This window comes from Acinonyx jubatus, chromosome B2, assembly GCF_027475565.1.
Source record: "Acinonyx jubatus isolate Ajub_Pintada_27869175 chromosome B2, VMU_Ajub_asm_v1.0, whole genome shotgun sequence".
NCBI classification, from domain to species: Eukaryota; Metazoa; Chordata; class Mammalia; order Carnivora; family Felidae; genus Acinonyx; species Acinonyx jubatus.
The window spans coordinates 119,648,271-119,662,085 of NC_069385.1; the positions used below are offsets into that span (position 1 = coordinate 119,648,271).

The 13,815-nt window shown below is 46.4% G+C and overlaps 2 protein-coding genes and 2 non-coding genes across 5 annotated transcripts; 3 read left to right on the top strand and 1 right to left on the bottom strand.

Moving 5' to 3' along the window:
* The first annotated feature begins 450 nt into the window (after window positions 1–450).
* Window positions 451–12,149, top strand: DDX39B (DExD-box helicase 39B). 2 transcript variants are annotated; one of them, XM_027058138.2, is made up of 12 exons: window positions 451–575; window positions 709–903; window positions 2,166–2,516; window positions 3,500–3,627; window positions 3,922–4,014; window positions 6,414–6,597; window positions 7,891–8,009; window positions 10,078–10,209; window positions 10,966–11,075; window positions 11,174–11,318; window positions 11,463–11,610; window positions 11,928–12,149. In XM_027058138.2, exons 3-12 carry the CDS (start codon window positions 2,306–2,308, stop codon window positions 11,942–11,944), a joined length of 1,287 nt encoding a protein of 428 aa, XP_026913939.1. In that variant the 5' UTR covers window positions 451–575; window positions 709–903; window positions 2,166–2,305; the 3' UTR covers window positions 11,945–12,149. The 2 variants fall into 2 exon arrangements, with proteins under 2 accessions (XP_026913939.1, XP_026913940.1); XM_027058139.2 differs by lacking the exons at window positions 451–575; window positions 709–903 and adding an exon at window positions 1,067–1,204.
* LOC113598976 (small nucleolar RNA SNORD83) lies at window positions 1,661–1,738 on the top strand. Its single transcript, XR_003419731.1, has one exon. It is a non-coding gene; the product is annotated as a small nucleolar RNA SNORD83 (small nucleolar RNA).
* On the top strand, window positions 6,650–6,726 carry LOC113598977 (small nucleolar RNA SNORD83). The gene has a single exon (XR_003419732.1). It is a non-coding gene; the product is annotated as a small nucleolar RNA SNORD83 (small nucleolar RNA).
* On the bottom strand, window positions 9,305–13,570 carry MCCD1 (mitochondrial coiled-coil domain 1). The gene is made up of 2 exons (XM_015073328.3): window positions 13,184–13,570; window positions 9,305–12,664 (listed from the first exon to the last, which is right to left on the bottom strand). The coding sequence occupies exons 1-2, from the start codon at window positions 13,349–13,351 to the stop codon at window positions 12,479–12,481; spliced, it is 354 nt and encodes a 117-aa protein (XP_014928814.1). The 5' UTR covers window positions 13,352–13,570; the 3' UTR covers window positions 9,305–12,478.
* Between the last annotated feature and the right edge of the window lie 245 nt (window positions 13,571–13,815).

Consider the following 13,815-nt stretch of genomic DNA (forward strand, 5'->3'; position numbering starts at 1 on the left):
TTCCTTACTGTTAAGTGGCTAACTGGTAACAGGTAAAGAGCCGAATGTTTGCTGTCATTTTTGTTGACATCACATCTGACTTTGGTAGCATATCAAAGACTGGGTTATCAAATGCTTCATTAAGGAAAAAATTCAAGCTCAACAATGGGGCTGCTGGAGGCGGGGCTAAAGACATTCTGGCCGAATTAACAATATTTATATAATGTTGCCTAACCCTCAAGCCCCACCACTTCTTTAAAACCTGAGGCAGAATCCACTCAGTGGATTTAGAACACCTTCCAGACTCGAATTTCCTGTCCCATAGCCTCAGGGCCCTTGGGGCATCAACTACATCGGCCAACATTTTGGGCAAGGGGAAAGGGTAGGACCCCTACGCGCGGCTCAGACTCATTCCTCCCCTCAACTGGGGTCCCACGTTCTCTAGCTCCAACGCTGACGCACCCGGGTCACCTTGACTACCAGGCCAAGGACCCCGTGGGAACTCTCAGTCCCCGCCACCCTTTTTCCACCGAGCGGTGAGCCTACGGAGGGGTGCCCGGAGAGAAGACCTGCCCGACAACAACCTAAAGGAAGAGGTGAAGTATATGGAGTAGAATAGGGCACGAGAAAATATATAACAGTAGGAGAGGATGCCAGTTTCCTTTATGCCCTTTGTTACTTGCAGTAGCGGAGGAGTTAGAAGTGGCTTTAAAAATTTTTTTCACACAGGCATTTTCTAAAGGCAACCCCGGAGCGCGCAGAACTATGGGATCGTGAAAGGGTCGCCTTCCGGTCCCTTGCGCCTGCGCGCTGGCAGCCGAGAAGGCGGGAGGCCCTGGTAAGAGGGAAGCCGAGAACCGGAAGTGAAGGCAGATTCCCTCCTTCGTCGCTGTTGCCGCCGCCATATGCGCTCGCCTTGCTCAGGTAAGCTTTGGCCTTCTTTATCATCCGCTTCCATCTGCCTTTCTCTGCGGCCATTCTGCCTCGTGGACTCCTGATACCCCTTCCACAGACTATGGTCTGGTCCCTGGGGCCTAGATGGGTCGTTATTTCCATTGCTTGCATCCCTTTTGAGAGCTCTTAAGAGTTCCGGGGGGGGGGGGGCAGGGAAGGTAGGGGGCCCAATCCAAGATGGTGGCCCTAGCGCCATTGTGTTCCTTTTGCTCCCTGCTCCTTCGTTGGGCTCCTCGTTTATCGGATGCCCCAGCGATGGTGAGAGGCGGCGGTAGGTGCTCTTTGTTTCTGGGCATTTGCGGAGGGTGGGGCTCTTTTCACCTTCCTTCTCATCTCTGGGTCCTCTTAATGGCCCAAGGTGGGAATAGGAGGAGGAGCCGCCTTACGGGCCTGGTTGGACTTTTCTTACCTCGATTTACCAGCCTTTACTTGGAACATTTTCCAAATGTTTATGCGTGATGTCATTGTGTGTTTATAGGAAAGGAGTCTCACCTGAAGAGTAACGAAGGGTGATGAGATCCCTTACTAGAGTTTGTAGTAGAGCTGGAGTGAGAGTTTATCTCGAGTACCTTTTTTCCTATTAATTGTAGCGGAGGGAAGATAGTATTCATCTCCGACCTAGTCATTCCTCTTACTCTACTCTTCTATCCCCCCCCCCCCACATTAATTACACAGGGATTTCTTAAGCACCAGAAGGAGGTTACTGAGGAGTGGGACGCGGATGGCAGCCAAATGATGTTTATATTTTGGGAAGTGAGCACTTTGCGCAATGATGACCTTAATCTATCACCCTTGACTGATGGCTGCCTTGTTAGGGGTCAACACTTTGAGATGTAGGGAAAGCAAAAAGTCTTCCTTTGACGGTTTTTTAGGACTTGTCTTTATCTTGTTGTCTCCATTCTCCACTCTCTTGATTCATTTTGCTTTTCATTATCTATTTTCTTCACTGTTGTTACTTAACAGATCAGGAGTTCATATGCTGGTTCTCCCCATCCTGCTTTCTGGTTTATGCTACTCTGATTCTAATCTCTTTGGGAACTTGTGTCTTAATCGCCTCACCTGGGACCACTATATTATGTTTGCTTTTATGTTTTGTGTTCTTGTTATTTTTCTTTCCAGATAAAGGTGTCAGTACAGGGAAAGTGGGAAAAGTGTGGGGATGGAAAAAAGGTGGTGAAGGCTCTGCTCACGACTAATAAGTCTTTTGTTTTTCTTGTTTGTTTTTTTCCTAGCTCTTCTATCAGAAACTAGGTTTTTTGTTTGTTTGTTTTTTTAAACTGTTGCTCAAGCCCCCACTCTCCTCCCTTGTTTTCACTTACTCTGCGTGAACCCTTCCGGAGACTCCTCCCCTTCTCCCCCTGCCGGCCCGGGAATGGCAGAGAACGATGTGGACAATGAGCTCTTGGACTATGAAGAAGATGAGGTGGAGACAGCAGCAGGGGGAGACGGGGCTGAGGCCCCTGCCAAGAAGGATGTCAAGGGCTCCTATGTCTCCATCCACAGCTCTGGCTTTCGTGACTTCCTACTGAAGCCAGAGTTGCTCCGGGCCATTGTTGACTGTGGCTTCGAGCATCCGTCAGAAGGTAAATTTTCTATTGGGCCTAGAGTATTCATTAGGTTCTTTAAGGGAACAAGAAACAGGTGTGTAAAACAGTTCCTCAGATAATACATGTTTATTTAGGGTATATCAGGAAATAAAGTATCAAGAACTATTTTAGCAGTAGGAAAGATTTGTATAGATTGGTTTTTCATTCATGGTAAAATGAAAGAGCTAGTGACCTAAAAGCAGCTGCTGTTAGTTGTTGTGACTGGCTTTTCTCTTTGCCTACTTTTTTCTTTTAAGTTTATTTATTTTGAGAGAGAATGAGCGGGGGAGGGACAAAGAGCGAGGGGGAGAGAATTTCTCCCAAGTTGTCAGTGCAGAGCCCAATGTGGGGCTTGATCCCATGAGATCTCATGAACCGTGAGATCACAACCTGAGCCAAAACCGAGTCAGATGCTTAATGACTGAGCCACACAGGCGTCCGTTTGTCTACTTGTTTTTAATTTTGTTACCTAGGCTTCTAATTTTGAATTTCCAGAGAGGAGCTGGTTGGACCTTTAGTCTCTATTGGGCCAGGCCAACTATGGTCTCTGGAAACCTTTGTGGCTGATCTAAAATGAGTTGCTTTTGGGTCAGCTACCACACCCTTCATTTGTGTCCAGGGTTACGTGGCCTAAAGATGGTAAGCTAAGTAGGAGAAATGGCCTGGGGCAGGCACTCAGATGTCATGGATTGTTACAGATTAAGGGAAATAGGGACAGAGCCAGGAGCACCAAAGGTGAAGTCTTGGTGGGTGGGAGAGGCCAGGCACTGGAGTTGGAGGAGGCCAAAGCCAGGAGGAACTAGGAAGGTCTGCTTTTGGGATGAATTTGATGGAGGGAGCAGAAAGGTAGAAAGGGTCTGGAAGTTGATGAGAACCATTTAAGAATTGAGTGGTGAGAAATGGGTTTGGAATGGTGAAAAAGGTTGTGGAGTTACTGAAGACTGAAGTGTAATTTATCTCTCCCCCATCCCTCCTTCTAGTCCAGCATGAGTGCATCCCTCAGGCCATTTTGGGAATGGATGTTCTATGCCAGGCCAAGTCAGGCATGGGAAAGACAGCAGTGTTTGTGCTGGCCACACTGCAACAGCTGGAGCCGGTTACTGGACAGGTACGTTTGGGGAAAGTGCTGTGGAAGACATTTTGGTTAGGAATTTTTGAGAAGGGTGTTTTGCCTCAGCCACAAGCTGCAATCAGAGCCACGGGTGTTTGTTGCAAAGGTGACCTCGGTTATCTTTTTCTGATGGCCATGTGGGATATTGCATAGAAATTATGTGGTTAATGACTTAGATCTCAGAATTGAGGTCATTTATAATCTGTCAAATGTATTTTTGTGACCATCACTTCCCCGAGGAGATAGTAAAGGGATATACTGTTTGTCTCTGTCTGCTCTCCCCACCCCAAGGTGTCTGTGCTGGTGATGTGTCATACTCGGGAGTTGGCTTTTCAGATCAGCAAGGAGTATGAGCGCTTTTCTAAATACATGCCCAATGTCAAGGTAAGCCAGGGTAAAGACACCTGGGAGGATGAGGGTGGGGGGAGTTGTAGGCATTGAAGACTTGTAGGTCAGCCGTCTTCATGTCCATAGATGTTAAATTATCTTTATATGAATGTCATTTGCATGTTCTAGGTGGTAAGTTTCTGCAAACTTTGGTATGCAAGGGATTTACAGTTTACGGTTCATTTGAGTACACATTATAATTTCTGAGATGTTTGCTTTACTCTAATTTTGGAGAATCTTTAGTTTGCTTTAGTTTTTAACAGATTGGACATAGCTGTGCAGCAGGAGACTGCATGGTTAGGCTATGAAGGGTGCTCACCATGAGACCTCGCTTTTGTTTATTATTTCTTTACACTGACTTTGAATGATTTCACTGTGCTTTGGTTGAGTTTGAGAATTTTGGGGTGTGTGGCAAGAGAAGCTGGAAACTCCAAAACATCTCTAGTGTGGTGTGTGAATTTAGAGGATTCCTGAAAGTGGCAGAAGATTGAAAGATGTTTGGTGGCCACAACAGAGTAGGCTTGGGTTGTTTTCTGTATATAACCTTGGTTTTTATAGTGTGGTTTCCAAACCCAAAGTTTCAGCATCATTTGGAAGCTTGATGGCAATGCAGATTATATGGGTACCACCCCAGACCTACTGAGTATGAATATGTATTCAAATAAGATCTCCAGGTAATTGGAGTTTGAGAAGCACTGATGTGTATAACTTTCTACCTCTCTGGCTAGGATGTGGTAAAGAATAGTACTTCTGTTTGGATTGTTGTGATATTCTCCTGTTTCTCATTATTTTATGTTTTAAAGTAACTAGGAATGTTGAGTCCTAGTGCTAAACTAAAAATAATTTCTTAAAAACCAAAGTAATAATGATCAGTATCTCGTGGTAACATGTTTTGAGTAAACTAAAAGGTTTCATAACAAAAAGATTTGTATTCTCCTGTCTCTAATTGCACTTTACGGAAGGTAATCACTAGTTAACCTTTATTTTTTTTAATTTTTTTATTTTTTTGCTTTTTTCCCTAATGGTTCTGTGACACCAGGTATTGGCACTGTTCTCTCAGTTTATCAAACTTCAGGTGTTTATGATTTCTTTTCATGAGAGATGTTTGTTCGTATTGTTTTGTTATTTGAAAATTTTAATCCTTTAAAAGTAATCTAAATGTTATGTATGTGTGTGAAGTAATATCTCTCTTCTTAAATTGTCAGCGTCATTGACATTCACTTTCTGTCCTTTAACTGGACTGGTCTTGCTGCTGGTTGATTCTAAAAAGTTGAAAACCAGAAAAACGGTTTCCATTGTTATGACTGGAAACATGCATTGTTGGGCTTATTAGTGAGCTAGAATTGTACTTCCTCCTCTATAGGTCCAGCTAATCAGCTCATGTGGCTCAAAAGAGAACCTTTTTTTTTTTTTAAGTTTATTTCAGTAATCTCTAACCCAACGTGGGGCCGAAACTCATGACTCCAAAATTGAGTTGCATGTTTTTCTGACTCAGCCAACCAGGCGCCCCAAAAGAGAATATTCTTGGTGTTAAGATCAACTGCAAATTGTCATGACATAATTCTTACTTTTGTTTAAAATTGTGCTAAAGTGATTCGTTCAAAAGGTTGGGTTAGTTCTATAGAATATCCTGTCTCTGGATTTGTCTGGTTACTCCCTTACGTGGTTCTTTAACTTGTTTTTTCCCCTTAGTGTTTCCTTTAACTGAAATACGAATTTGAAAGCTCAACTGACTGAAGTTAAACATTTTTGGCAAGAATTCTTCATAGTTGATATTTTGTGTACCTCCTGTTTTGTTGCAAACTTGGTTGTTCCGTAATGAGTGATTTTAGCTTCATTGTGACAGTCTGATCCTGTACTCGATCTTCTCTCCTTGAAACTAGAAAGCAGTTTCTGGTGTCATGTGATCCTATAGTAAAGACTAGATCCTCAGCAGATCTTTTCTTAATGTTTATAACATGGAGTAATGTGGTCAACTTGAAACCGTAATTTCATAGGGTTTGTGAAGGGGCATTTAAAAATCTGAGTTCGGTTAGGAAAACTTGATGTTCATGAGCTTTTTATGGTGCTTTGCACTCTGGTGATTTCTTGCTGTCCTTTCTTACAATGAAGTGTGGCCATAGCATCATGGGAAGGAAGATTATTAGATTAAGTCAGAAGAAAGTGCTAGTCCTGACTTCCTTGATTAGCCACATAACTCTGGGCAAGTTACTTATGTTTCTTAGCTTCAGCGTTTGGGGAATGTAATAAGAATTTTAGGTCAGGTGGTCTTTGATGTTCGTTTTACCTTTGAAATACTCAAAGTTCACTTAGATTAAACTGAAAGGATGGGAAGTGCGGGGAGATTGGACTGTTTCCTCCCTTGTGAGACACTGTTTTTTTCTGGGTTAATACAGGTCGCGGTGTTTTTTGGTGGTCTGTCTATCAAGAAGGATGAAGAGGTGCTGAAGAAGAACTGCCCGCATATCGTCGTGGGGACCCCTGGCCGCATCCTAGCCCTGGCTCGAAATAAGAGCCTTAATCTCAAACACATTAAACACTTTATCTTGGATGAATGTGATAAGATGCTTGAACAGCTCGGTGAGTGGCAGTGTTGGCAAGGGGGCTGGTGATCAGGGAGTTGCCCTTTAGAGCCAAATGATGTTTTTTTGATTCAGGAGCACTTTAGTGCTGGGACGACTCTTCATCTATCACCCATGACTGATGGCTCTGGCTCCCCTGTCGATTTTTGTGAGGCCTTTTAAGGAACTTGGGTGAGCAAGGAGAAGTGTGTTTTGTCCTGTGATAGAGGTTTTGTTTCTTTGAGAGGAGTGACTTTGCTGATCTTAGACATTGCTCACACCACTATTCTCTCCTTTACAGATTCTTATACTGGGTGTCAGGGGTGGGGTAATAAACTGAAGGAAGAAGCCATTTACTCTCTGGCATTCTCTGCACAGCATCTATCAGTTTATAGCTGAGTAAATCTTTAGACCTAAGTTCTAGGATTAACGTGGAGAGTTTATGGGGTTTTTCTGTATTTCAGTGTGTCACGTGCGGTTAAGAAAGGAAAATTGTGAGAACTCACATTTAATAAATCAGAGCGTTGGGATGGACGTGGCCCCAGGGACAAGTCGTTCCAAATGATTGACTCCTAAAAAAATTTTTTTTTTAATGTTTAATTTTGAGAGAGAGACAGAGCAGGAGTTGTGGAGGGGCAAAGAGAGAGACAGTAGCTGAAGCAGGTTCCAGGCTCTGAGCTGTCAGCACAGAGCCCGATGCGGGGCTCGAACCCGCAAACTGAGATCATGACCTGAGCCACCCAGGTGCCCCTGATCTTTGACTATTTTAACGTGAGCTCTAAGATGGGCTCCAGGTAGAGATGTCTTGTTTGCCTGGCTGGATAGGAAAGCATGATCCAGAGGAGCCACGAAATGGACTCTGACAACTGGAATGTAATTTGGTGCGCAATATTTGTAGACAGCAGGGGTGTGGGGAGAAAGTATGGACAAGGGCCTTGTAAAGAATTTCTCAAGGGTCTTATGCTTGTAAGTTTATGCTTATGCTTATACTCAAGAGCCTCTGCAGTGGGCCTTATCTCCATATCATAGTTGTGAGCTTTGGGGTTTTTTCGTCTCATTTCTTGTCTGGTTAAAACAGCTGGAATCTGATCCCAAGTCTTTATTTCAGATTCCACTGTGTGCTGTTTCTATTGTGTTATTACAATGGATGTGATTTTACGGTGGTCGGAATAAATGAAGACCTGAGACAAATCTTATTGTGAAATGACTGTTCCTTACCCATTTCCAGCAGCCATCACCTCATTGGGCTGTCTCTGGTCTTTGTCTATGATGTATGCTACTTGTCTTACAGTCTTCTTCCTTTTTCTCGTAGACATGCGTCGGGATGTCCAGGAAATTTTTCGCATGACCCCCCATGAGAAGCAGGTCATGATGTTCAGTGCTACCTTGAGCAAAGAGATCCGTCCAGTCTGCCGCAAGTTCATGCAAGACGTAAATACCCTTCTACCTTCTCTCCCTCCACTCCCCGCCCACTGCCTCCTCCCCTTCCGCGCCCTCTTCCTCCAGACTCCCTTGTCCTTCAAGTGCCAAGAAGGGGGCACGTGCCCATCTGGGAGTGATGACTCCTTGAAGAGACACATAGAGGCAGAGACAGCTAGTGTTAGGGTCTGCGCGGGCGCCAGGGAAACTCCGGAAGACTTGGTCGGGTTAACTTGAGAGCGGGTAGTGTTCGACCTTTTTTTTTCATCACAGCATTTTTGAACCTCTTCTTCCTTTTTGGGGGAGGGCAGGATTTTCTGCCCTACCACCCACCCATCGTCTCCTATACACCCCTTTACAGCCACGCACCCTCAAGGTGGCATCGAGCACACAGTTGGAGCCTTCTGCTCCTCAAAACTCATAACCTCCCGGTGGCAGGAGAGCAAGAGAGGGACAGACAGATGGCAGGGCATGTCCAAAAGAAGAGCAAACAGCACAAATGAATCCGCTCCCTCCCCGCCTCCAGGGGTGGGGGCCTCTGGCACCTCAGTCCCCGATCCCTTACTCCTTACCATCCATACCTCCTCGCACCCATCCGGAAGCTCGGTTGATGTGAGCCGGCAGCGGAGAAGCACCGTGGAGCGGCGGGGGAAATGCAGACGGCACCAGCGGTGGATGGCGGCAGCGGAGGCCGCGGGGAAACCTGACCAGGAAGCCGAGGACCAAACCAGCCTCTTTTTCCGTTCCCGGTTTTTTTCCTGAATCCAAGGCGTGCCGTGCTCCCCGTTTCCCCCCATATGTGTTGGGGGGAGGGGTGTCCTGAAAGGGGGGGTAGATTTTTTTTTTTTCTTTTTTAAGACATTTTTTTTTTTTAATACTCAAAGGAGAGGGATGTGGGAAAGGTAAAGTGAGGAGCTCCACTTGGAAGTAACCAGGTGGGTGTTAGGGTTCGGGGCTAGACGGGGCCTGTCGTATAAGTAGTGCAGTGTGTTCTTTTCCCATCCTGTACTGCTCCGCCCCATGGGATGTTTGCTATTTTTAGCTATACGTGGGGCTAGAATTAGATTTGAAGGAGATCATGGAACTTCTTTTTGGAAAGCCTGCCTTTGCTATCCTGCTAGCTTTCTGGGATTGGGCTTTTGGTTTTCTCCCGTGGCACACATCCTTTCCTAAAATCTTGGACCCTGGGTGTTCATGTTAATTATGTCCCCAGGTTAGTGAAGAGTGCTAGGAAAGTTGGGCTCTAGAGTGGAGTCTTGTGTCAATTTGTGTTTTTATTTTTTTATGCTACCTTCCTCCCCTTCAAGGGTTTTGTGCGTGTGTGTGTGTGTGTGTGTATTTTTTTTTTTAAGATGAGTGTGTATCTACTGCTCTGAATTTGTTTCTTAGCACCATCTGTTGGTACCTTCCATGTAACGCTATAGTTGGTTTGGCTCTTAGTTCAGAGACCAATGTTCTGTTCCCTTTGTTCCCTTGTGGTCTGAGGGCAAGTTGTTACTCGCCTTGAGTAACGTTTGCTTCTCTTTTTATGGCATTTTGACTATCCATTGTAGTATTCTGATCTTAACAGATATCCACCCTCCTAATGTGGATATGATTCTCTTAGTTGGGAGGATACTCGGAGCAATTTCTGTTCTCTCCCTTGTATTATAACCAGCTTTGGTGGAGTTATTCTGACCTTGAGTCACTGTGTCCCACCAATTCCCAGGTGTTTGGATCATATTGGCCCTTTGGGGATCATCTATTGTTTTCTTTCCTGTACCACCTCCCTTTGAGGTAATGGCATCTTGCCATTGGGTGGTCTCACTGCTCCTTTACCTCCCTGCAAATTTCCCTTCCCATGACGGTTTGTAGCTGGGCAGTCTTAAGACTTGATAGGAAGGAAATTAGATCTAATGTGGAAGAGACCACATTAAAATGGGGGTATTTTTGGGGATGTGGTGGGGTTTTCAATCTTCTCTCTTCTCCCCATCCCCCCCATGGGGTGTATTGGAGATCAAGTTCCTCCACCCCCCCAGGTTTAACCCCCCCACTCTGCCCTCCTCCCGTTCCCCACCCCTTCCTCCCCCCTCCCCCCCAGCCAATGGAGATCTTCGTGGATGATGAGACGAAGCTGACGCTGCATGGGTTGCAGCAGTACTACGTGAAACTGAAGGACAACGAGAAGAACCGGAAGCTCTTTGACCTTCTCGATGTCCTTGAGTTCAATCAGGTCAGTTGTTTAAGGTCCAGTAGAGGGATGAGCACGTCTCCAACTGTAGCAGAAACCTGGTTAAGTACCCTTTAATTGAGGATATGACCCATGCGATGTGAGAATGGTGGAGAAATTGTCTTTAAATGAAATTCTCTTAAGTGAGAATTCAGATGTCTTCTGGGGCTGAGCATGAACAAGGTGTGAGCAGCTGCTTTCCTGTTCCATGGCTGTCACAGCCGGGTATTCAGTAAATAAAAATCTCAATGAAGAAAATCCTTGAGGGGGTTTAATCTTGTAAAAGTTCCAAAATATTTTAGGTTTGTTGGGTTCTTAAATTTGTTTCTTGTGTTATTTACCGAGAAGAAGCGTTTCATCACTTTACCTGTTGTGTAGTTTATCTGCACCAAAAACTTTCTAAAATTAAGGTAGAATTCTTATGTTGGATGTTCTTGATGAGCAGGAAATATTGGTCCTGGTCTTTCCAGACTTTAGTTTTAATTTTTACCACTTTCTCATGAGGTTGCCTCATTCTTGTCTCTCAACACACCTGGTAGTTTTGGTTATTTTCTGTACCTTCTCTGCAGCATGTCTGCTTAGGAGACGTCAAGAGCTGAGTGAGAAAGGCTAAGTTGTATTTAGATCAGAAGAGGAATATATGGGAGGGACTAGGAGGAATTCCTTTAGAAAAGCATAGTTACTGAAAACATTCCTTGCACGTACGTAATCTCTCTAACATTCCACATGGGCCCACATCCCCCTACTCTCCACACACAGGTGGTGATCTTTGTGAAGTCTGTGCAGCGTTGCATTGCCCTGGCCCAGCTTCTAGTGGAGCAGAACTTCCCAGCCATTGCCATCCACCGAGGGATGCCCCAGGAGGAGAGGTGAGTCAGAGATGGAAAGATGTTTTGTGTCCTTGGGAAGGAAAAGAGACCATTGAGAGAAAGGACTCAACATTTTTCTAATTTCCTTTCTCACAAAGGCTTTCTCGGTATCAGCAGTTTAAAGATTTTCAACGACGAATTCTTGTGGCCACCAACCTATTTGGCCGAGGCATGGACATTGAACGGGTGAACATTGCCTTCAACTATGACATGCCTGAGGATTCTGACACCTACCTGCATCGGGTAAGCTGCACGCCCACACGGACATCCCAGTGTCCCCTCCCACCTCCCGATTTCCTATGTCTTTATACCGTATGTTCTCATCCCTCCTTTTGGGTGTCTTCCTACTTTTGGGTCTTCCCAGTGCCACCCTCTGTCTCCTTCCAGGTGGCCCGAGCAGGCCGGTTTGGCACCAAGGGCTTGGCCATTACGTTTGTGTCAGATGAAAACGATGCCAAGATCCTCAATGACGTGCAGGATCGCTTTGAAGTCAATATTAGTGAGCTGCCTGATGAGATAGACATTTCCTCCTACAGTGAGTATTGATCTCTTGAGACTGGCTCTTGTCTCCTTGTTCTTAGTGTGTTTGTCTTAAATCCCATTTACGTAAATAAGGTCTCTGGTGCATAACAGGCACTCGACAAGTTCATGTCCCCTGATCTTGATGCCCTTGTTGGGATGTGTAGTTGTCCTCTGTGTGGGGTCTTTTTCTCATGACAGATTATTTCTGTCCCCACTCCCAGTGTGTCCTCTGCACCCACAAACTACAGACATCTGCATGTAATGGGGGGTGTTTCTGCCAGCCTCGCCATTTCCATGTCTTATTCTAATTGTGCCATGTTTTCTCTTCAGTTGAACAGACGCGGTAGAGGACTCACCCATAGTTTTGGAATGTGACCGTCTGTCCCTCTTCAGGAGATGACAGCAGGCATATGGGGGTGAAGGAGACACTACTGCCACCTTCCCTGGCAACCCCCACCCCCCACCCCACGACTTCCCCCTTTTGCATCACCACCACTCCTAAACTCCTGTTTCCTGAATTGTCTGAATTTTTTTTAACAAAACTAAAAAACACATGTGTCTGTGGTGTCTATAAATGCTCCATCCCTTTATTGGATTTAGGGTGAAGTGAGGCCATGATTCAGTGTATATTCCTATAAGGACTGGGTGCCCTACTGTGGGGCCCAGGTCAGTGGGGAGGGATCAAAGGTAGGGGGATGTGACTAAGAAGACTGCAGAGGCCATGGCTCCCTGCTGCTTTCCAATTTCTGCCCTTTTTGGAGGTGTTTTCCATTTTTCTTAGTGGCCTGGGAGGGGCTGGGATGTTTCTGACCCGAAGGCCCAGTGTGGGTGGTGTGTAGTGTTTCCAGTGTTGGAAGGTAAAGTGGGAACTGGTGGAAAGCTTAGGCGTCTCCTAGGCTCTCTCGATGTCTCCTCATCTGTTCCTTCAGCTTCTGGATCTTGAGCACCAGGGCCTGTGCTTCCCAAGCCCCTTCTTGCCCTTCCAGAAGGGCCTGGTACAGCTCCAGCTGCTGCTCCAGCAACTCTTCAGCTTGGGCCAGCTCAGCTGTGGGGCTGGGCCGGGGACCCTGAGTGAGGGGGGCAGAGGGGAGGGAGCATCAGCCAGGGTAGGGGGCTGAGGCATGCTGGAAGTCAGGCCTTCTGCCTCTAACCTTTCGATCCCATTATATTAAGGTTACCTATACTGTGAAGCCAGGGTAGATTTTGGTCTTGGGGATAGGCCTCTGGGGGGCAGTTTGCTCAGGGGCGATAACTGAACTTGTGTAAGGAGAGGTCATGAGAGGTGAGGACTGGCAGTCCCTTCACCTCCTCCCCTCCCGCCCCCAACTAAGAAATGATTAACTGTTAGGTGAGGGGAAATTCCTGTTCAAGGACTTCATGGACTCTGCAAGGAGAGAGCTCTGTGGGGAGAGGGAGCCCTGAGGTCTAGAGTGGGGTGGGGGTGGGGAAGGTGCTGGGGATCTGGGGATGGGAAGTAGGACACAAACTTGGGGGGGGGGTGGCATCTACTTGCAGGACTGTGACAAAAAGGGATTCCTTCATGCCAGTCTCCCCCCCCTGGTCTCCCCACTCTTGGTGCTACTTACCCTTGGCGGTGACCTCATCTTCTCACTGCATGTGGAGCTGGTCTGCTCTTTTGTGCTTGCCTTAGGGCTCTGGGAGCAGCACCTCCAGGAACCCTGGGGCCCCAGGGGCCAGGAAGGCAGGAGGAGGCGACGGCAGCAACATGAGAGCCAGGGCAGAGGGAGGACCATGGCTGATGTAGCAGGGAGCTGTGTGAGCTGCCCAACAGCCACCAGGAACTGGCTCTTTCCCTCCAGGCCTTGGCCTCGCTTCAGTGACTGGCCCTGCCCAGGGCCCTGCCCCTATCTTCACCTCCCTCCCAATCTGGCCCTAGACAGTCTTCCTGAGGTGAAAACATTCCTGCTAGTTTAGGCAGAATTTGCTTTAGAACACCGGTGCCCAGCCTACTAGGACTTAAGTCTGTTTTTCCTAGCACTATATCTTTTCTCATTTCAATTCTGCAAGGTGCAAGTTACATTGCTAGTGTCAGGAAACTGGCTCAGAGGGTTCCCTTCAGGATTCATTCAGTGAGTACCTACTGGGGCCGTCTCTGCCACATGTGCTCAAGGTCCACAGCTGGTTGGTAGAGAAACCTGGAGAATTCATGCCCAGTTCTCTCTGACTTGAAAGGTTATAGCTGGCTTAAGTATTGGTT

Excerpts from the sequence above, each read along its gene's own strand:
- DDX39B (XM_027058138.2), top strand. The coding sequence starts at position 2,306 with ATGGCAGAGAACGATGTGGACAATGAGCTCTTGGACTATGAAGAAGAT. Across the intron at positions 6,598-7,890 it reads TAAGATGCTTGAACAGCTCG|ACATGCGTCGGGATGTCCAG; the intron begins GTGAGTGGCAGT and ends TTTTTCTCGTAG. Across the intron at positions 10,210-10,965 it reads ATGTCCTTGAGTTCAATCAG|GTGGTGATCTTTGTGAAGTC; the intron begins GTCAGTTGTTTA and ends CTCCACACACAG.
- MCCD1 (XM_015073328.3), bottom strand. The coding sequence starts at position 13,351 with ATGGTCCTCCCTCTGCCCTGGCTCTCATGTTGCTGCCGTCGCCTCCTC. Across the intron at positions 12,665-13,183 it reads AGATGAGGTCACCGCCAAGG|GGTCCCCGGCCCAGCCCCAC; the intron begins GTAAGTAGCACC and ends CCCCTCACTCAG.